Genomic DNA, 22,028 nt, shown 5'->3' on the forward strand with positions numbered 1-22,028 from the left:
CGTTCCATCTCTGCACCCACTCCCCTCGCTGGAAAACAAAATGCCATTCAGTCCTTGCTAGAGACTCCTGTATACAGCGGCAGCAACCGAACAGGACATGTTGGCCTGCCCTTGTTGACGTGGTGTGCAGGGACAGCTTTCCAAATCACGACTCTTAGCTTGGCAGTGGAAAAGCGCATACAAGCCGCGGGTATTGTTCAGGCCTACGTCTTCGGGCGCTGAAGCGGCGAGCTAGATACATCCAAGAACAGACGAACAACTTTGCCGGACCCGAGGCAAGCAGCTAGCCTGGCAAGGTAAGCAAACTAGCCTGCCACGCTGGTTGTCAGTCACATCCTTACCACCCACTCTCTGCATGTGAAGGGACCTGCAGAAGTCGAGTGTTGTCTTCCCCTCCCCCCCCACCCCCCCACCACATACACCTGTGTGTGAACGGCGACAACAACGACGACTCGACGGCGGCGGCAAAAAAAAAAAGAAAAAAAAGATTCAGTACTGCCACCTCCTCCTCCTCTCTCCATCCTCCTCATTTCCATTCTTCCTCCCCCACATCCTCCCCCACCACCCTCTCACTTCTTGCCTCCCCCTTCCAGTGAAGGTAGAGGAGGGCATGGCTTATTTAAACTCGCGGTGGTCACTTCATCTTTCTCTTTGTGTCGGCCGCGCCGCCCTGCCTTGAGTCGCCAAGCAAGAGGGTAGAGAGAGAGGTACGTATGTAGACGCCTGCCTGCCACTGACGTCCGTCGTGCCATCGCCGCTTGTTGCTGTTGCTGTTGCTGCCCTCCGTCCGTTGCTTGTCCAGCCGTCGTTGGTGGTCTTTGAGAGTTTGACGCTGACTGCCTGACTGCCTGACATCCCGCCATGGCCTGTGCTACCTTTCTCTTCTCGGGTGCCACGCAGGTGAGCGACGTCAGAGCGGTTTTGTTGCTGTTGTTGTTTGTTTGTTGTTGTTTTCTTTAGCAATGAATTTCATTTCTATCTGCCAAGAAAACGATGGATACAAAACATCACGGGCGTCAATACGTTTTATTTGACGACTCTCACTCTCTCGCTCTCTTTCACTCTGTGTGTATATACATATATATATATATATATATATATATATGTGTGTGTGTGTGTGTGTGTGTGTGTGTGTGTGTGTGTGTGTGTGTGTGTGTGTGTGTGTGTATGTATATGTAAGAAAAAATGAAAGAGGACAATCTTTTTCTTCTTTTTTCAGCATTATGATATGTATGTCCGTTCATCTATCTATCTATCTATCTATCTACCTGTCTGTCTGTCTGTCTGTCTGCCTATCTATGTATATATCTATCTATTTGTCTGTCTATCTATCAATCATTTTATCCTATTTACTTCTTATTGATATTTATTTTTACAGTTGTCATCAATCCCAGTGATGGGCTTATCCTGAACAACAGAGAGAGAGAGAGAGAGAGAGAGAGAGAGAGAGAGAGAGAGAGAGAGAGTTATATACGCGTGCAGCAAAACGTACCCATTCGCATCCGAGTGATGGCAAACAAAGTTTTTCTTTGTTTCGACAATAAACCATGTACTGTGGAAATTTAATGGCAAAAAAAGCATTAGCAGTCAACAGATATTATTGGCCCCATCCGTTAATTCCACCACTTAGTAGTACACATTACCACCCGTTATAGTTTACATAGTATTCACCTGGCCTAAGAAATCGGTGTCCAGTAATTCGATTAAAAACAAATAGAAGATATTTGTCCACAATTCTATTATTTGTCTTCTAAACAGTATCCAGTTTTGTCATGAACATCGCCAGCTTGTTTGAAAGCAGCTTTAATCATCCAGATGACAATTTGTTACGTGGGCAATACGGTTTCTTGGTGGATGTTTGACTTGATCAATATTTCTTGGACTGAGGGGAGGTATATCATCATAGCCTGGCTGTCTGTGGCTGGTACGTGTAAACAGATCCACAAAAGATATCAGACATTTTAATTAACTTCTGATATATTCAAGCATTCAATAACAATAAATTCAATAACAGCAACAACAACAACAACAACAAAAAACAACAAAAAAACAAAAAACAACAACAAAAAATCGAAACATGCAGCTCAGTTTCATTTACATTCATTATATTGAGATTTTTTCTTTTCTTTTCTTTTTTCTTTTCTTTTCTTTTCTTGTCTTTTTTTCTTTCTTTCTTTTTTTCTTTTTTTTTTTTTTGAAAGGCGGTATCTATCTACCTGTCTATCTATGAATAAGTGTGTGTATGTGTGTGTGTATGTGTGTGTGTGTGTGTGTGTGTGTGTGTGTGTGTGCGTGTGTGTGTGTGCGCGCGCGCCAACATTCGGCTCTGGAAATGAAAGATGGTTTGCTGTTGGTGTTTCCCTTGTTGTCCTTCTCCTTAATCACGTGTTGGGATAAGTGATGTTGTTCTGCAACTCTTGTTTTCAAGAGGGGGGGGGGGGGTGGCTTCTGTCCTCTGTCTCTTCTACCTGTCTCTGTCTGTTTATCTGTGTGTCCGTCTGGCTGATTGTCTGTTTGTTAGTGTGTGTGTGTGTGTGTGTGTGTGTGTGTGTGTGTGTGTGTGTGTGTGTGACGCTGTCTCCCTCTCTCCATGTCCATGTCTCTATGTCCTATCACTCTGTATTTCTCTGTCTCCCTGATGTGCCTGCCTGTCTGTCTGTCTGTCTCTGTCCTGTCTATATCTCTGTCTGTCTGTCTGTCTCTCTCTCTCTCTCTCTCTCTCTCTCTATATATATATATATATATATATATATATATATATACATAAACTATGTCCCACAGGGACAGCTTTTTTTTCTTTTTTTCTTCTTCTTTTTTTCGTGTGATGATATTATTCCCCACTAACTAAATCTTCCTTCCACGTCACGAGAGGAAACGGAAGAGGAACACGAAGCAGTTAGAAGAATTCACCCCTTAGCTGCTGCGCCTGCTTGAATAAGATCCTTTTGGCATGAACCTCAAATCAAGTACAACTTTCCGTGTACTTTTTTTAGTGGTGCACTGACTTGAAAAGTCATACGTAATGCAATAAGCAAGTCCTAATAAATTATGGTGAATTATTTCCTGACCCGCAAACTCAGTCTTATCTCAGTGAGATGACAGCTCTTTACGGACGAGCGTCTCGTCAGCAGCAATGAAGCGGGTTATACAAACAGCGAACGACAGAACAAGCGATCCATTCCAAAAACCACTAAACATGGGGGTAATTTTCTACCTGTTGACACCAGGAAAGGAAACTGCAATGGAAGAAGAAGAAGGAGAAGGAGAAGAAGATAATTTAAATGAAAGAAAAAGGAAAAGCAACGGCACTTTTATGACGGATGTGTGAGGGCAGTGAAACACACAAATAGTTCTGACAGCTGCCATGGAAGTTGACAGGGATGCATGATATTGAACAGAGGATGTACGATATTGAACAGAGGATGCATGGTATTATACAGAGGATGCATGATATTGTACAGAGGATGCATGATATTGAACAGAGGATGTATGATGTATGATACTGAACAGAGGATGTATGATATTGAACAGAGGATGCATGATATTGTACAGAGGATGCATGATATTGTACAGAGGATGCATGATATTGTACAGAGGATGTATGATGCATGATATTGAACAGAGGATGTATGATGCATGATATTGAACAGAGGATGTATGATATTGAACAGAGGATGCATGATATTGAACAGAGGATGTATGATATTGAACAGAGGATGCATGATGCATGATATTGAACAGAGGATGTATGATATTGTACAGAGGATGTATGATGCATGATATTGAACAGAGGATGCATGATATTGTACAGAGGATGCATTACATCAAACAGTCATGAATACACTGATTTGAATTCTGGTAACTTGCGACACAGAAAAAAAGAACATTGAAATAGAATGAAAGAAAGCTTGCAATTGATAAATTCGCCAACTTGAAGTTGGTGTGGACTGTTTAGCTGAGGAGTGATGGTGGCGGAAATAGACGATCTATTTGAATGCAAGACTTTTATTAAAAAAAAAATTTAAATATTTTTTTTAAATCTTATTCTAATGGCAAACTGAGGTATCACATGCAGTTTAAATTGTACCGGAAAAAAAGAAGGAATAAAAAAGATTTTTAAAAAAAGGAGGGGGCACTTTTATGACGGATGTGTGGGGGCAGTGAAACATAAGAACAGTTGTGACAGCTGCTGTGGAAGTTACAGGGATGCATCACGTCGAACAGAGTAATAAATAAAACTGGTTCCAGTGTAGGAGAGAAAAGGCTGGCTGACGGGTTTTGGTTTCTTTGTTTGTTGTTGTTTGCTTTGTTTTATTTTTGTTTGTTTGTTAGTTTGTGTGGGTTTTTTTTTGTGTGTGTGTGTTTTTTTTTTTGTGTGTGTGTGCTGTTGGGTGTGGGGTTGTTGTGTGTGTGTGTGTGTGTTTTTTTGTGTGTGTGTGTGCTGTTGGGTGTGGGGTTGTTTTGTGTGTGTGTGTGTGTGTGTGTGTGTGTGTGTGTGTGTGTTGTTGTTGTTGTTGTTGTTGTTGTTGTTTTTGTTTTGGTTTTGGTTTTGTTTTTTGTTGTTGTTTTTTAGAACGCAAGTTTTCGATTTCAGAAAAGTCGTGATTTGGAAAAAGAAAAGCAGAAAAAAGCATGCAATTGATTCTTTCGCCAACTTGAAGTCAGTGTAGCAGATGAGTGACAGTGGCGGAAATACACGATCATTTTAAACGTAAGATTTTTCCGATCTGTCAAATCTGTGTCCTTGAGATACGTAGAATAAGCAACAAAACCTCTGTCTGTTCCCTGGTCCTTCATAGGCTTGACTACTGTAATTCTTTGCTTGCTGGATGCCCCGACTGCATGTTATCCAGATTCAGAGAGTCCAAAACCATGCTGCACGGCTTATCCCAAATCTGCTTATCACTCCTCACCTTCATTCCCTCCACTGGTTACCTATTGAGAAAAGAATGAATTACAAACTCTATCTCTCCTGTGCTACAACTGTATGATTGACATGTCTCCTTCTTACTTTTCTGAGCTTCTGCATTACTACTCTCCATCTTGCCAGCTCCGGTAAGGCGATGACCGTCTCTTAAAATCTCCCTCCTAGAGAACCAGATCATATGGAAACCGCACTTTCTCTTTCCAGGCTTCTTCCGCATGGAACTCACTCCCGTTTCCTGTCCGTCATGCTGTTTCTTGCCCTTCTTTCAAAACCTCTTTGAAAACTCATTTATTTCCAGGCATTCAAATCAGTAAATGAATCCTCGTATCCACTTTGATGGTACTGTTTTTAAAGGTACACATGCTCATATGCCTTGAACGGCCAAGATGAGCTTGCGTGCGCGTGTCTGTGTGTCTACATCTTGTTTGGAGTTGGTGTGGGTTTGTGGGTGAGAATTGGAACGAGAGGATTTGTGCGTGCGGGTGTATTTGTGTTTTGAGTATGCATACGTCATTGTATTTTTCATTGTAAACGCCCGGGGCTTTTGTATCATTAGATTGGGCGTGCCATAAGTCCTTTTATTACTATAATCATAGTTCTGCCTAGACTTTCATTAAAAATCTAAAATCTCATTGGGCTTTTCTGATGGCAGGTTGATTGAAGTTATACATACAGTTTGAATTATACCGAGAGGTTGGGTTTTTTTTTTGTTTGTTTGTTTGTTTTTTTGTTTGTTTGTTTTTTGTTTGTTTGTTTTATATTACTGTTTTTGCTGTGATCGCAGTGGGTAAGGGTGTGAATGCGTCAGAGCACAAATAAAGGAAACAGTGGTTTCTGACACTGCAACCGCAAAGAAAAAGATAAGAACCCCTCTCTCGCTGCTCCGCCAAGAACGATAACTCTAGCTCTTTCAGTCAGAACGGGCGTTCTGATTTCAGTGCGCGGAAGTTTGGGGGATTGCTTTGCATTGTGTAGTTTGTTGAAATATCTTAGCAGTCACCATGTTTTGTTGCAAGGGACTGAGAAGTAGCGATAACAGAGGCTATTTTGTGAGGAGACGCATCGGAAAATATCTGGAGCGGACTTTGAAATTGAACTTAGTCGCAACGAAAGAACATGTGAGGCGTGATAAAGATTTTGCAACGCCTTGGTTTCAAAACAAGCAGTTGTCATGCTCGCTCGATCCCAGATGAAACTTTGTTATTTATATGGTTAAAAAAAAATCCTGCATTGAGTCTACTGACTGGTTTTTCTGGTTTCAGTAATAGTGAAGTTGAGATGAATGAAAGGGTGAGTATTATTTTGATCAATAACTGCAGGAGTACTGGTCGGTTGAAACCTATGGCTATCGGGGAATAACATTACATGTACATTTGGTTGAAATAAGCAGGAAAGGGGTTGTCCTGCGAGTTTGTCTTTAATAAATAAATAACGCAGTGTGTAGAAATCTGCTCATTCATCTTCACAGATATCAATGGAGAACTTAAAAGTGTCACCAATAGACGGTGGCGCTGTTAGTGGCGGGGCTCAGGGGTTGGGGCGGGATGGAAACATTCTGTGGTGTTACTGATCGTCCACACCCTGTCAAAAAAAAAAGAACTTATACAATTGAGTAAATAACACTCTCTGAATTTCAGCTTGTACTTACTTCTTACACACACGAAGACTGCCGCAGAAGAAAATACTCTTTAGATCAAGCCAATGATGATGTTGATAAAAAGCGTGGTATTAACGATAGGTATGCTTCATTTGATGGCAACTAACATGACAAGATCGAGGGCACGCTCTGACAACTGTAACGGGATGTGAGAATGGTGAAAGTGTTACTGTTAGTCACAGAAACTCGTAGCAAAGTGCACAAGGGCTGTGAATTATGGGATAAGCAGGATCACAACAGTGACAAGTATATTGATCGGTCAGCAGAGAATGAAAGACAGAAGGGCACAAGGCACTGCACTGCAATGATTTGCGCGGCAGCTAAGTGGTTAGAACATTGGACTTCCAATCTCAGGGTCTTGAGTTTGAATCCTGACAGCACCTGTTTGGTTGACTGCGGATTTTTTTTTTTAACTCGCAGGTCAACAGATGTACATAGAATACAGTACGCTGTGGCAGAGTGGTTTAGGCGTTGGCTTTCTGATGCAGTGATCAGGATTCTAGGTCCATTTCCGCATGGTGTTGTTTCCTTGGGAAAGACCTTCACTCCGATGTCCCTCACTCCACTCAGGTGTGAATGGATACCTGACTTATGTTGGGGAAGAAGAGTTGTAGGGCCCTCCTTCCTATGTCGACAGCTAAACACAGCGAATATAAATTCGCTGCCCCATAAAGACGACAAATATGCACGTATGTGAGTTGTGGAATCACAGAACATACATTATATATATCAACCATGACAGAATCGTCATCAGACTGATGCTGGTCGTGAATCGAAAGTACAAAAAGGAAAGTACAGAGTTTGCCAGGTTTCATATTCTGCCGCATTGTGCTGTAAATTGTCTGTGATTCGGATTATGCCATGTCGTGCTGTGCTGTACTGTAATACCTTCCTTAAACAAGACGTTAAAAACTATCGTTGCCACCATTATCTGTAAATTATTGGCACTTTGTGTCTGTCTGCCTCTCTCTCTCTCTCTCTCTCTCTCTCTCTCTCTCTCTCTCATTTATTCACCTGTCTATAGCAACACTGAACTGTTTCAGTTTCTGTACTCATTAAATACATGTGATAATAATTCTCGATGGTGGGCACGAAGCAGAGTGCCGAGAATTTACAGACTGAACGATCGACAAACACAGAAAGAAAGAAAGAAAGAGGCAGACACACAGACACACACAGACAGAAAAACACGTGGTTATATTTTATATGGGTCAATAATCTGACATGTTTTCTTTCTGACACTTCTCGGTTTTCATTCCACAGCATCTCAGTTCCTGTTCTGTCAGGAACCTAAGCCATTGACTGATGTTGACGAGTATGCTTCGTCTGTGAAGGGCTGTTACCTCACTGAGACAGGACAGGCCTTACAGGTCAGGATGTCTGTGAAGGGCTGTTACCTCACTGAGACAGGACAGAGCTTACAGGTCAGGATGTCTGTGAAGGGCTGTCACCTCACTGAGACAGGACAGGCCTTACAGGTCAGGATGTCTGTGAAGGGCTGTTACCTCACTGAGGCAACTGAGACAGGACAGAGCTTACAGGTCAGGATGTCTGTGAAGGGCTGTCACCTCACTGAGACAGGACAGAGCTTACAGGTCAGGGTGTCTGTGAAGGGCTGTCACCTCACTGAGACAGGACAGGGCTTACAAGTCAGGGTGTCTGTGAAGGGCTGTTACCTCACTGAGACAGGACAGAGCTTACAGGTCAGGATGTCTGTGAAGGGCTGTTACCTCACTGAGACAGGACAGAGCTTACAGGTCAGGATGTCTGTGAAGGGCTGTTACCTCACTGAGACAGGACAGGGCTTACAGGTCAGGATGTCTGTGAAGGGCTGTTACCTCACTGAGATAGGACACAGCTTACAGGTCAGGATGTCAGTGAAGGGCTGTTACCTCACTGAAACAGGACACAGCTTACAGGTCAGGATGTCTGTGAAGGGCTGTTACCTCACTGAGACAGGACACAGCTTACAGGTCAGGATGTCAGTGAAGGGCTGTTACCTCACTGAGATAGGACACAGCTTACAGGTCAGGATGTCTGTGAAGGGCTGTTACCTCACTGAGACAGGACAGAGCTTACAGGTCAGGATGTCTGTGAAGGGCTGTTACCTCACTGAGACAGGACAGAGCTTACAGGTCAGGGTGTCTGTGAAGGGCTGTTACCTCACTGAGACAGAACAGAGCTTACAGGTCAGGATGTCTGTGAAGGGCTGTTACCTCACTGAGACAGGACAGGGCTTACAGGTCAGGATGTCTGTGAAGGGCTGTTACCTCACTGAGACAGAACAGAGCTTACAGGTCAGGGTGTCTGTGAAGGGCTGTTACCTCACTGAGACAGGACAGAGCTTACAGGTGAGGATGTCTGTGAAGGGCTGTTACCTCACTGAGACAGGACAGAGCTTACAGGTCAGGATGTCTGTGAAGGGCTGTTACCTCACTGAGACAGGACAGAGCTTACAGGTCAGGATGTCTGTGAAGGGCTGTTACCTGACTGAGACAGGACAGAGCTTACAGGTCAGGGTGGCTGTGAAGGGCTGTTACCTCACTGAGACAGGACAGAGCTTACAGGTCAGGATGTCTGTGAAGGGCTGTTACCTCACTGAGACAGGACAGGGCTGTCACACGAGCTACATCCAAAACAAGAAATTAAAAATAACACCAACAACAAGAAGCAAACAAACAAAAGCAACAACAACAAGAAAAAAACAAGGATGAAAATGAAACGGTGAATAAAAACAACCCACCAACATCACTGGAACACAAATTGCTAGGAGATTATCAAGTGCAGCATCGAGGTCAACTGAAAGTAGAGCCAACCATTTCGCATTGCTTGTCTAGTGGAAACAAAAACAACACAAAGCAAAAAGTGAACCCAAACCCCAAACACTTCCTACAAACGGCTATTACCCCCGGGAAGAGGAAAAAAGGATGTGAGAGAGGACGTGGAAGTTTAGGGGGCGAGGAGGGGGCGGAAGGGGGACGAGGGGGGGGGGGCGAGGGGGGGAGAGGGGATGCAAACGGGGGGCGGGGGAGCTATTACCCAGGGTAATTTCTGTGTACGATGCTTTATCACTTTGCTGAACGCCACTTCTAGGGCGACACGGAACGATGGCGATTGATGGGGAAGTTTTGTGGACTACAGGGTAGGACGATATGGACAGGCAAGGAGGGGTGAACAGGGATCGGGGGTGGGGTTGGTGGGGGGGGGGGTGGGCAGCACGGCGTCGCGGGGGGGATAGATGGGGTTGAGTGTTATGATTACACCTTTGCTGTGCGAGTAATCTTGATTATGTACTTTCACCGTTTGGTATAAACATCATTCATTTCGAACATGTCACAATATAGCACGCTTATAGATAAACAAGACGAATATTGTTGGTCCGGAATGAAAATGAGCTGTAAAACAGGAGTTGCATTTCTTATTACATCGATGCATTTCTTTCTGTCTGTCTGTCTGTCTTTTTTGAATGTGGACCCCCTGTTTTCTTCTTGTTCTTGTTCTTCTTCTAACTCCGATCAGTTTGTAAAGTACATTCACAAAATAACATCTATCCACCCAATATTCTTACCCGCTTATTTCCCATCAACGCCTAACCCTTATAAACGCCGGCATCAAGTCACCTCGGCAGAAGGCCAATTACGCTAAGCGGGTACCCTAGGGCACCTACGGGTGGGTGTTTTGATGACAGAAAAATTGCCACCCGTGTTTAGAGGGTCCCTTTTCGGGTATACCCTCAAGCATACACGTGGTTTTACTACAACCGTAAAAATTTCACACACACACAAAAAAAAAACAATTAAAAAAACAATAACACCTTGCCAGTGTGACATACACGGCAGAACATTTTCCGAGATATTCTTGTCCTAATTCATCTTCTTTTTTTTTGTGGCGTGGTTAGAACACTGGATTATCACCCGTTCCCTGAGCTCCATCTCCGGTTTAGGTGCACATGGTAGGTTGAGGGTGGAATTGTTTCTCTCCATTTCCGATGTTAACATGTGTGCAGACCTGCTGATGCCTGAACCCCACCCCTTCCACCCCATTCCCCCCCCCCCCCTCCCTTTGTGTGAATACACATGCAGAAGCAGAAGAGCAAATACCCAAGTCAAAGATCTGCGGTCCATGTCAGCGGTCGGTGTGTTAATGGAAACAAAAACACCCAGCATTCACCACCACCCCCTCCCTGCTGCCTTCATAACGAGGTCAAAACAGTCATAGACGTGAAAGCCCACACGTGCATACGAGTGAACGAGAGAGTTGCAGCCCACGAACGCAAAAGAAGAATATTGTGACATAGTTTGAATTTAAGTACAAAATTGTGCCATAGTTTGAAATCGAATACTTAACTTTGTCAGCAAAAGTTATCGGGGGGTCCCATTTCGGTCCCATTCCAAAAGGTGAGCCGTGGCAAAGTGGGTTAGGCGGTTAAGCATCTGTTCACCAGTGATCTGTAGAGTTCGAAAATCCGATTCGCCGTGGTGTTGTGTCTATGGGAAAAGAATTTTACTTGGATTTTCCTCACTCCATTCAGGTGTGAATGTGTACCTGACTTTGGTTTGGACAGGTTAAAGCGGCGGAAGGGGAGGACTGGGCCCCTGTACCTTCTTTCACGAACCCCATTCACCTTTCACGAACCCCATTCACCTTTCACGAACCCCATTCACCTTTCACGAACCCCATTCACAGTGGATATGAACTGACTGACCCTATTGCCGTAAAAGGCTATGGGACCTTCAGGTAATATTTTCACCTTTATTTCCGGTAGCTCTCATCCCAGAGAGAGATAGAAAAGAAACGAAACGAAATTTCATTTTACCAGGGTAATAAGATAAGCAAAACTTATGCTTTTTTCCACCCAGCCATGGGGTATAAAAGAAAGGAAAAAAAAAGAGCACATGAACACAGAACTGTTAACAAGAAAGATATCAAAGACAAATTTCACTGAAAATCACATGAGAAACTTGTGAAAAAAAAAGACTACTACAAAGCGACAAACTAAAGAACTCTCTATCCCCACCCCTGACCCAGCCTCATTCCCTCCAACCCCATGCACATGGTGAAAGCCTTAGATTTCAACATTCAGTCGTGAATATGATTATAATCAAAGATGTTAAAATTCATGATGATATACGAACGACTTTCTTTTTTCTTTTCTTTTCTTTTCTTTTTTTTCCCCAATAGCATCGGTCAACGTGAAGAAAAAAAATGAACAAATGAGAGAGAGAGAGAGAGAGAGAGAGAGAGAGAGAGAGAGAGAACACTGAACACTTTAATGTCAATAGCTTTACAGCCCTAATGACATGGGGGTTCATAATACAAATAACAACATGCATCAATAGTAATAATATTGATGAAAACCAAAACCAAAACGAAATCAATCAATCTGTGCAACAAAGTGCAGTTCGACCATCCATTCAAAGTAATGGCATGTAGTGAGAAATAAAAACAAAAACATATATAAATGTATAACATAATATTTTCCATATGAGAGTGACAACACAGATTTCACTTTTCACAATGAGCAACACCTGATACTATTTTATTATTGTTGAGTTTTTTTTCGTCGCATGTTATTCGCTTCTGCAATACATTTTGCAAGTGACTGTAGTGAAGTTTCCTGATTTAAATTAAGCACTCCAAAAATATCTTCATACTTTGCTGAATTTGTTTTAAATACAACACATTTTTCTCGAATATCGTCATAAGCTTTACAACTGAACAAAAAATGTAACTCATCCTCCCTTGAATGCCCGCACATCGGACAAGGGGAGAGTAACGAGGGCTCAGTCTGAAACCACTTTTCATAAGCATTCAAACCAATCGTTCTCGTTCTAAATCTGGCGAGACTTGTTCGGTGCCACTTGTTTGTCACGACTGTGATATATTTTTCTGTTTGAAATATACTTTTAAAACTATAAAACCATCTATATTTCTCAGTGCTTTCCATTTTACCGTGCCAATTCTGTTTATATGAAGCAATTAGCCTATCTTTGAATTCTGAAACAAATCCTTCTACACATCCAACTCCCTGACACATCCACACAATCCCAAATCCATTTACAGTTAATGTCTTCTTTACAAAATATACCCAGTTTTCCTTCCCTCTCTCATGTTCATTTACTAACATTTCATACGCCTGCTTACATAATCTCGATGTGGGTAGCCTTATTAATTTTAACCAATATTTTATACATTTCACACATGATTTAATGTATAATGGGTATCTACCACTTTCTCCATATAATACAGTATTTGAAGCATGTAATGGAACATTTAAAAAACGTTTAATAGCTAATGTATGTACTTTTTCTAAATCTTTGTTATCAGAAAGTCCCCAAATTTCGGCACTGTATGTTATCATTGGTTCTATTTGAGTATCAAAAAGTTTCCAAAATATATATGAATCTATCGAGCCTAACTTACGTAAACACCTTAAGATTTCTATAACCCCCTTCTTCCCCTTTCTACAAATTTCTGCTACTGTCCTTGTCAAACTCAGCTTAGTTGTAAAAATCATACCAAGATACTTATAAGCATTAGTTACCTTCACTTCATCAGTTCCATAGTGCCATTTTTCATATCTAGATAAGTAACCACCTTTTCTAAACACAACTACATTTGTTTTCTCAAGATTAACTTTTAAAAATAATCTATCTGCTTCTTGCTTTAATATGTTCAGCTGATTTTGAAGTCCTATGGCCGTGTCAGACAAAAGAATTACATCATCTGCAAATAACATGAGAAACAGTTCAACAGCCCCAGGGATCATTTGAATCCCATGTCTTCCTTTTTTCGTTATCTCTCCTGCCAGTTCATTAATAAAGAACGAAAACATCATAGGGCTCAACAGACATCCTTGTTTTACGCCACGTGGGCAATCAAATACATCTGAATATACACCCTTCTCACGTACACACGCTAAAACTGCATCATATACACCACGCAGTGCCATATAAAGCTTACCATCAACACCAGTTTTACGTAACACATTCCATAAACTATTTCGATTCACAGAGTCGAAGGCCTTCTGAAAATCTACAAAAGCAACATACAATTTTCTATTTTTTAATAAATGTGTTTGTACAATTGCATACAATGTGAAAATGTGGTCAATGGTGCTGTAACCTGATCGAAATCCAGCTTGCTCTTCAATAATCTTTTCTTCTCGTTCAGCCCATTTAGTTAATCTTCTATTTAAAATGTAAGTGTAAACTTTACTAATGATACTTGTAAGTGCAACTCCACGGTAATTATCTGGAATATTTGGGTCTCCCTTTTTGTGAATAGGTATGATAATCGATTTTGCCCAATCTGTTGGAAAGATTCCATCATTGAAACATCTGTTAAATAAAAGCACCAGAAAATCAACAATATCTGTATTTGCCTGCTTTAACATTTCACTCAATATTTTATCTGGGCCTGCACTTTTACCTGGTTTTAAATTGTTTATGCTATCAATTACTTCTTGCCTGCTAATTGGGTCATTAAAACAAGGTTCTTCAAAATCACCAACCTCCTCTACTACCTCATCTTCTGTTTCAGTATTAGCATTACCTACAAATACACTAGAAAAATGGTCATACCATTGCTGAGCACTAATATTATTATAAACAAATGCCTTTCTATTTACAGATCTTACTGTTGCCCAAAACAGATTTGAATCTTTGATTGATGATTTTAATTTCTGTAACCTTAGCTCCTCAAATTCACGTTTCTTTCTTCTCTTCAAATAAACATATTCCTTCCTTTCCTTTACAAATGTTTCTTTACGTACTCTTTTATTCTCTTCAGTTTTACATCTCTGGAAACTTTTAAGAAGGCCTCTGACCAGTCTTTTCTTCCTCTTACACTCATCATCAAACCAATCATTACATTTCTTCTGTCCTCTACCAACTGTTCGAATCATACATGCAGCTGCTCCATACAATGCACATGAAAACAATTTGACACAGGCATTAATATCAACATTTAACATGTTATAAGCATTCTGTAAACACTCCTTAAACTGACAACTGTCCAACTCATCCTTATATACATGCACATTTTCCTCAGACCACACTATCCTTTCTTCTCCTTTTTGAATTGAGTCAGATTCTTTTTCAGTACTTAATCTATTTATGTAGGACAATTCGACTGGCAGATGCCATGAAAATAAACTATCACCAATACATAAATTACAACTATCTAATAAGCAGTCAGAAACAAGAAAATAATCAATTACACTACATCCTTGGGGAGAAACAAAAGTAAAATCGCCATCTCGATCCCCATTACAATAACCATTCAAAATTACAAGTTCAAACAAAAAGCAAAAGTCCAACAGGGATTTCCCAAAATTATTTATAGTAACATCCTTTGAACAACGTGAATCTCCCTTCACATTTTCCCAATCCAGATCAAAAACATTGATACCCATATCTTCACTTTTGGTCTGCTCACAACCTGTACGTGCATTCAAATCACCACAAACAATAACATACACATCCTTATCTTGCACAACCTGCAGCAAACATTCTTCCAAAATCAATACTCCATCGTTTAATTCTGTTTCGTTGTATAGTGGACCTCCTTCGGGTACTATGTAAGCTGCAACAAAAAGAACATCTTTATCAACATTAAAAACTCTTCTATCAACGTTAATCGCTACAGTGTTCGCACAGTTTAAAGAAATTTCTTTCACAAATTGTTTCAAAGTATTTTTTATTAACACTAAAACTCCTCCCGATTTTCTCCCTTGTCGTGACATTTTCTTTGCAGGAGCAAAAAACTTTAGATACTCTGGAAAAATATTACCGTAATCAAAGGACGAATCTAGAAATGTTTCAGTTAAACAAACAAAATGAAAAGTATTGACATAATTTATAAATGAAACATCAGACAATTTTGTATAAAGATTCTCCACATTATAATTTAAAAACTTCCAATATTTAGGATGGTCGAGCCTGGCCTATTTGTTTCTGGCCCGCAAGTGTCTATCACTGCCACTGCCACTGCCAGGTGACTTGCCGGACTGGTTGCCCCAATGAGCGCCAAGCTCAGTCTGTCTATTGGCCACACCGCGCCGTCCGCCACGTGCAACAGCGGGAGTACCCCTGACGTCATGACGGGAATTCCCGCCCCCTCTTCTCACCACGGAGTCTCCCGTACCACGCAGGGAATGCCGGTCGTCACCGCCAACACCGCCTCTGGCCAACCGCTGAGTCGCTGGCGAACCCGCTACGTCACAGCGGGACCCCCCTCCACCACTGCTGTCCCTGTCACGCCGCTCGGGTGAAGACCGGGTGCTGCTGTCATGTGTTGGCGTACCCCCTCCTCCGCCGGCCGCTCCGGAGTCCTGCTGCTTGCTGCCCTCTGAAGTAGATGGTGTGCCGTCCACACCGCACGTGGAGACCGTGCCCGGGATCAGCTCACCGCCACGTTGACCTTGGCCTCCAGCCTGGCTGGGTAACAGCACGTGCCGTGTACTGCCTGTGTCTCCTGACACACGCGCGCTGTCCTGCTGCCCTCTGTTGTCAGTGCCCAACGCTGCCACATCGGCGTAGGTGCGGGGATCAGGAAGAGCCGGGCCGATCACCATCTTCCCCCTCCTGAAGTACGCCCTCTTGCCGTCCCTCTTTGCTTCGGCGACCATGTGTGCTTGGGCTCTGGTCAGGTCGTTCGCCACTCCAATGCCTTGCTGTTTCAGCTTCTCTCGGATGGCTCTGTCCGTTAGTAGAGACATCTTGTCCCTCCAACGACTGAAACGGACGATCATGGGCCTTGGTTGTCCATCCCTAGCCTGACCAACACGATGAGCCCTCACAATATCGTCAGAGGTCCATTCCTTCAGACCATCGATACTGTTGAGTGCATCAACCACAGCGATCACACATGTGTCAAAATTTTCACGTTCACTACTGTAGGGAATTCCAAAAATCCGTAGATTGTCTCTTCTTGAATGCTGTTCTAACGTGTCAATTTCTGATCTCAAGTGTGTAATTTCTTCCTGCATATCGTTCACTGATGTTCTCATCTCTCTGGTTTCCTCTCTTCTGTCTATCATCTCTTTGTGCAGATCAGTCATATCTACCGACAGACAAGACACTGTTTCTGTTATTTCTCTCTGTTCTCTTTCTAACCTGTCACATCGCTGATTGATTTCAACACATTCGTTCTTCACTTGACTCAGTTCAGCTATTATGTTTCCCAAATCAGACCTGATGACACTGGTCTGTTCTTGAAGCTGTTGCTGTACTGCCTGCATGATCTTCGCCACAATGTCATCAGAGTTGACTGCCACAGGTGTTGGTTCCGACAGTTTTTGATCTCCCTGAGTCGATTGGTCCGTACTGTTCGGTCCGGGGTTTTCCTCCACGTCACCGCTGAGGCGTAAACGCCACAGGCCGAACACTGTGTTGATCGCGCACGCTGTCAAAACAATTGCTGTCACGTGCAGAATGCACGGGCTTCCACTGATGTTGTCACTGACACCCTTTTCTAACACACCTCCGTCCCACAATGTAGTCCCATACACAGATGTTTCGGTGTTTAAGTACACGTATTTCTGACTTAGCATTCTTTCCACGTTTCGCCCAAAGCTAGCCAAAACAGCAGCAAACAAACCACAGGAAAAAAATGCCAAGATAATGTCGCTTGCTGACACACAGTTTTCATCAGTCAATTTTCTGCTCATGTTACTGTTCCGCGTAGGAATATAAAACTTTGTTGACATACCTTGCTGATGAAAAAGTCCAATTCTCGCTCTCCACGTCCCTAAGTCACACATTTTGTTTCGCTTTAACAGACACTAATACACTACACGTCATCCGATAAGAAAGTTTTGCAGTAGAAGTCCCTGGAAACTGTCCAATGTCCATAAAACAACAGAGTACTTCACAGAACCTGCCATCTTGTCGCCATCTTGAATTTGCCCCCCGAGAGAGAGAGAGAGAGAGAGAGAGGACAAAGGACAAAGAACGAAGGTCGCTTTAATTGTCAGACCATTCATGCAATGGAGTAAACATAACAAAAACATGTATGAATTGATTGGAATTACACTCATAACAAAGCTTTGTCCACAAACAGAGACAGTTTGTCCAGTCAACAATTTTTTTTGTGCTCACAATGGCAAACGCAAACAGCAATGCAAGTTTAAACATTGATGGTTGTCTGTAGTATTTTTTTCCTGTATTAGTTCTTTCTGAATAGTTTTGTATTAATGGCACGTCAACAAAAAGTACAATTCTGTTTCTGGGGATTAACAAAGAAGGGCAGTTCACATTTCTGTTCACATCAGGTTTGTACTGCACAAAATGACGATTCAGTGGAGACATTCCAATTTTGAATCTCGAAAAAAAAATCGAATTTTGAGGTTGAGAATTTTAAATAAATGACAACGAAGTGAAAATGGATGATTAGAAGAGGCGTTGACATTATAGAATGAGCGTGACACTAAACGTGTATGCCAGTCTTGTGTAACGCAGTCTATAAGTCTCTGTTTAAGAGGTGCAAAAAACATTTCCAAATCACCAATACCTTGAGATTCCCAAACTTCCCCACGACCATATATGTACAAAATATTTCCAATTCTACATGTCCAAGTTATATGACTCTGATTGCTAGCACAGAAAGAGAGAGAGAGAGAGAGAGAGAGAGAGAGAGAGAGAGAGAGAGAGATTTATCACGCCATAGCACCATGCAAACCAGGGACATTATACCATGTTTTATGCGGTCACTTGAACTTCCTAATTCATTACTGTGGAAGTTAATCTCTCTCTCTCACACACACACACACACACACACACACACACACACACACACACACACACACAGGGAGGACAGACAGACTGACAAACAGACAGACGGAGATATCAATACTTATTGTTTAATCTTCCACTCCAACTCTGACTTCAAACTTTCCTGCATTCTTTTTAACGAATGTGAATTGTTTTTGTTAAGAAGAAAAGGTCGCTTGCCTGTATTTCTTTCACTTCGCAAGAGAGAGAGAGGGAGAGAGAGAGAGAGAGAGTGAGTGCGTGTGTTTGTGTGCGTACGTGTGTGTGTTTGTGTTTGTGTGTGTGTGTGCACGTGTGCGCGCGTGCATGTGTGTACATCTGTCGTTTTTGTTTTGTTTAGACTTTTACTTTAAACTTCTTTTGTCTAAAGCAATCCAAACATATTTCATTCGATCAACCTCAAAGTTAAAGCTGAAACCACGGAAGCAACAAATTTAGTCTCCCAGTTCTCTTCTCATATCACCACCGTCCACACACCCCCTCCCCCCCTCACCACCCCCCAAGCCTTCCAGTTCTCTACCCCTTCCACGTCCACCTGTCACCATCTCCATCACACACACACACACACACACACACACGCACGCACGCACACCCGCCTCCCACTGCCCCTCCATCTTCTTTCAAGCGGTGTTGCATGCGAGATGTTATTTACGTCAGGACAAAGGTATTAGTCGGATGAGTGGGAAGAGAAGCTTCCTGACGCGGAATCGCTGTATTTCAACAGGCAACTTGATGTCGACACCTACGCTTGCAAATGGAGTGTGTGTGTGTGTGTGTGTGTGTGTGTGTGTGTGTGTGTGGTGTGTGCGCGTGCGTGTGTGCGTGCGTGAGTGCTCTCTCTCTCTCTCTCTCTCTCTCTCTCTCTCTCTCTCTCTCTCTCTCTCTCTTACCCCCATCTCTTTGACTCCTCTATCACACACACATACACATATATACTGATGACAGACACAGATACACACACACACGCGCGCGCGCGCGCGCAAATGTTCACACGGAAACACACACACATTCACAGACGCGCGCGCGCACACACACACACACACTCACACACACACACACAAACACACACACACACACACACACGCACACACACACACACACACACACACACAAAGAGTATATATATATATATATATATATATATATATATATATATATATACTCTTTGTGTGTGTGTGTGTGTTTGTGCTGGCACGCGCGCGCGCGCGCGTGTGTGTGTGAGTTCAGAGGCGGAGACAACTTCACTGATCCAGATGAGCGTAATCAGTGGATGTTGGAAAGTGAGCGTTCTCATCAAGTAAGATTCAAATCGGTCATTATGTGATCCCTCTACGGATTGCTACCACCCATCGCCCCTCAATAAACGAACGGTAATCGCTCTGTCATCAACACCCACACGATTACGTCATAGTCGATTTGTCGTCAGCACTGGAACGAATCGATGCGGTCTCGGTCGCCCTGTCTTTAACAATACGGACATGGATTTACATCAGAAGTGATCAGTCGTCAAGAACGCTTGTGTCTTTGAGTCATGGTCACGTCATGAAGTGATCAGTCGTCAACAACACTGGTGTCTTTGAGTCATGGTCACGTCACTGAATTGATCAGTCGTCAACAACACTGGTGTTTTTGAGTCATGGTCACGTCATTGAATTGATCAGTCATCAACAACACTGGTGTCTTTGAGTCATGGTCACGTCATTGAATTGATCAGTCATCAACAACACTGATGTCTTTGAGTCATGGTCACGTCATTGAATTGATCAGTCATCAACAACACTGGTGTCTTTGAGTCATGGTCACGTCATTGAATTGATCAGTCATCAACAACACTGGTGTCTTTGAGTCATGGTCACGTCATTGAATTGATCAGTCATCAACAACACTGGTGTCTTTGAGTCGTGGTCGCGTCATTGAATTGATCATTCGTCAACAACACTGATGTCTTTGAGTCATGGTCAGGTCATTGAATTGATCAGTCGTCAACAACACTGGTGTCTTTGAGTCATGGTCACGTCACTGAAATGATCAATCGTCAACAACACTGATGTCTTTGAGTCATGGTCAGGTCATTGAATTGATCAGTCGTCAACAACACTGGTGTCTTTGAGTCGTGGTCACGTCACTGAAATGATCAATCGTCAACAACACTGATGTCTTTGAGTCATGGTCAGGTCATTGAATTGATCAGTCGTCAACAACACTGGTGTCTTTGAGTCATGGTCAAGTCACTGAATTGATCAGTCGTCAAGAACGCTTGTGTCTTTGAGTCATGGTCACGTCATGAACTGATCAGTCGTCAACAACACTGGTGTCTTTGAGTCATGGTCAAGTCACTGAATTGATCAGTCGTCAACAACACTGGCGTCTTTGAGTCATGGTCACGTCACTGAAATGATCAATCGTCAACAACACTGATGTCTTTGAGTCATGGTCACGTCATTGAATTGATCAGTCGTCAACAACACTGGTGTCTTTGAGTCATGATCACGTCATGAAGTGATCAGTCATCAACAGCACTGGTGTCTTTGAGTCATGGTCACGTCATGAAGTGATCAGTCGTCAAAAACACTGGTGTATTTGAGTCATGGTCGCGTCATTCTCACTGTGTCGTTACGTCATTGGGAGACGGCCGCACTACCACTGTCAAACAATGAAGCGTGACTAATTGCTGACCTCTTCAAATGGAGGTGCCGTGCACAGAACGTGACGTCATTTAGTAGAGTGAGATATGACTCATTGTTTGCACCATACTGTACCTCGATTCGTAGGATACTGTGTAGGTATCAGGCTGGTGAGCGATTTGAAACAGCATGGACTGTAACGAATGCTTGAAGGATTTTTTTAAGGGATGGGGGGTGGCCGGGGGGGGGGGGGATCCTAATTTTTATTGCATGCATAGAGGATATGTATGTATGTATGTGTCTATCTATCTATCTATCTATCTGTCTCTCTGTCTGTCTATCTATATTACCGACGTGCAGCATTCATATTTCCTTCAGTGATTAATTGTGGTACAATTGAATGCAATGGATAAACAGATCGCAGTTCATATATAACTCCATTGAACCTCACTTCTCGATCGAATATCGTTCTTGGGTTGTTTTGTTTGTTTGTTTGTTTGTTTTTTTGTTTGTTTGTTTGTTTTGTTTTGTTTTTTTGGTTTGTTTGGTTTTTTTTGGGTTTTTTTTGTTTTTTTGTTTTTTTTTTGGGGGGGTTGTTGTTGTTTTCTGTTCTTAAAGTTCTACATTTGACCATTGCACGACAAACGAAATGATATTATCCACTACACTACTGGCTCACCCCACACCCAGACCCCATATGAAAGATGTACAATATAGAATACTTTCTTATCTGAAACAAAATTGATATGTCTGTGTTTGTGAAGAGCTTCAGGAGACAAGGACAACACACACACACACACACACACACACACACACACACACACACACACACACACACACAAACAGCCGGAAGTACAGAATGACAAAAGAGTAAACAAGTTGAGGGATAAGAGAGGTATCTTCCGGAACAAAAGCTGAGAAGCTATTTCTATCACAAGGGGAATGGAGGGCAGCAGGAAAACCATTCATTCAGGGGGAAATGCGGCCACACAGGACTGCTCCGTGTTCACCGAGAATGTGGGGACAGTGAGGGGTGGGGGGGGGGG

General features: G+C 42.6%; 1 protein-coding gene across 1 annotated transcript in view; it reads left to right on the forward strand.

Annotated features, from left to right (window-relative positions):
• Positions 1-672: 672 nt before the first annotated feature.
• The window catches only part of LOC143298229 (uncharacterized), a 70,876-nt gene continuing 49,520 nt past the window's right edge, over positions 673-22,028 (forward strand). The window contains exon 1 of the mRNA XM_076611031.1: positions 673-900. Within this exon, the coding sequence (XP_076467146.1) occupies positions 862-900 (39 nt within the window). The 5' untranslated portion in view covers positions 673-861. The remainder of the gene's footprint in view (positions 901-22,028) is intronic.

The sequence above is a fragment of the Babylonia areolata genome, chromosome 23 (genome assembly GCF_041734735.1).
Source record: "Babylonia areolata isolate BAREFJ2019XMU chromosome 23, ASM4173473v1, whole genome shotgun sequence".
NCBI lineage: Eukaryota > Metazoa > Mollusca > Gastropoda > Neogastropoda > Buccinidae > Babylonia > Babylonia areolata.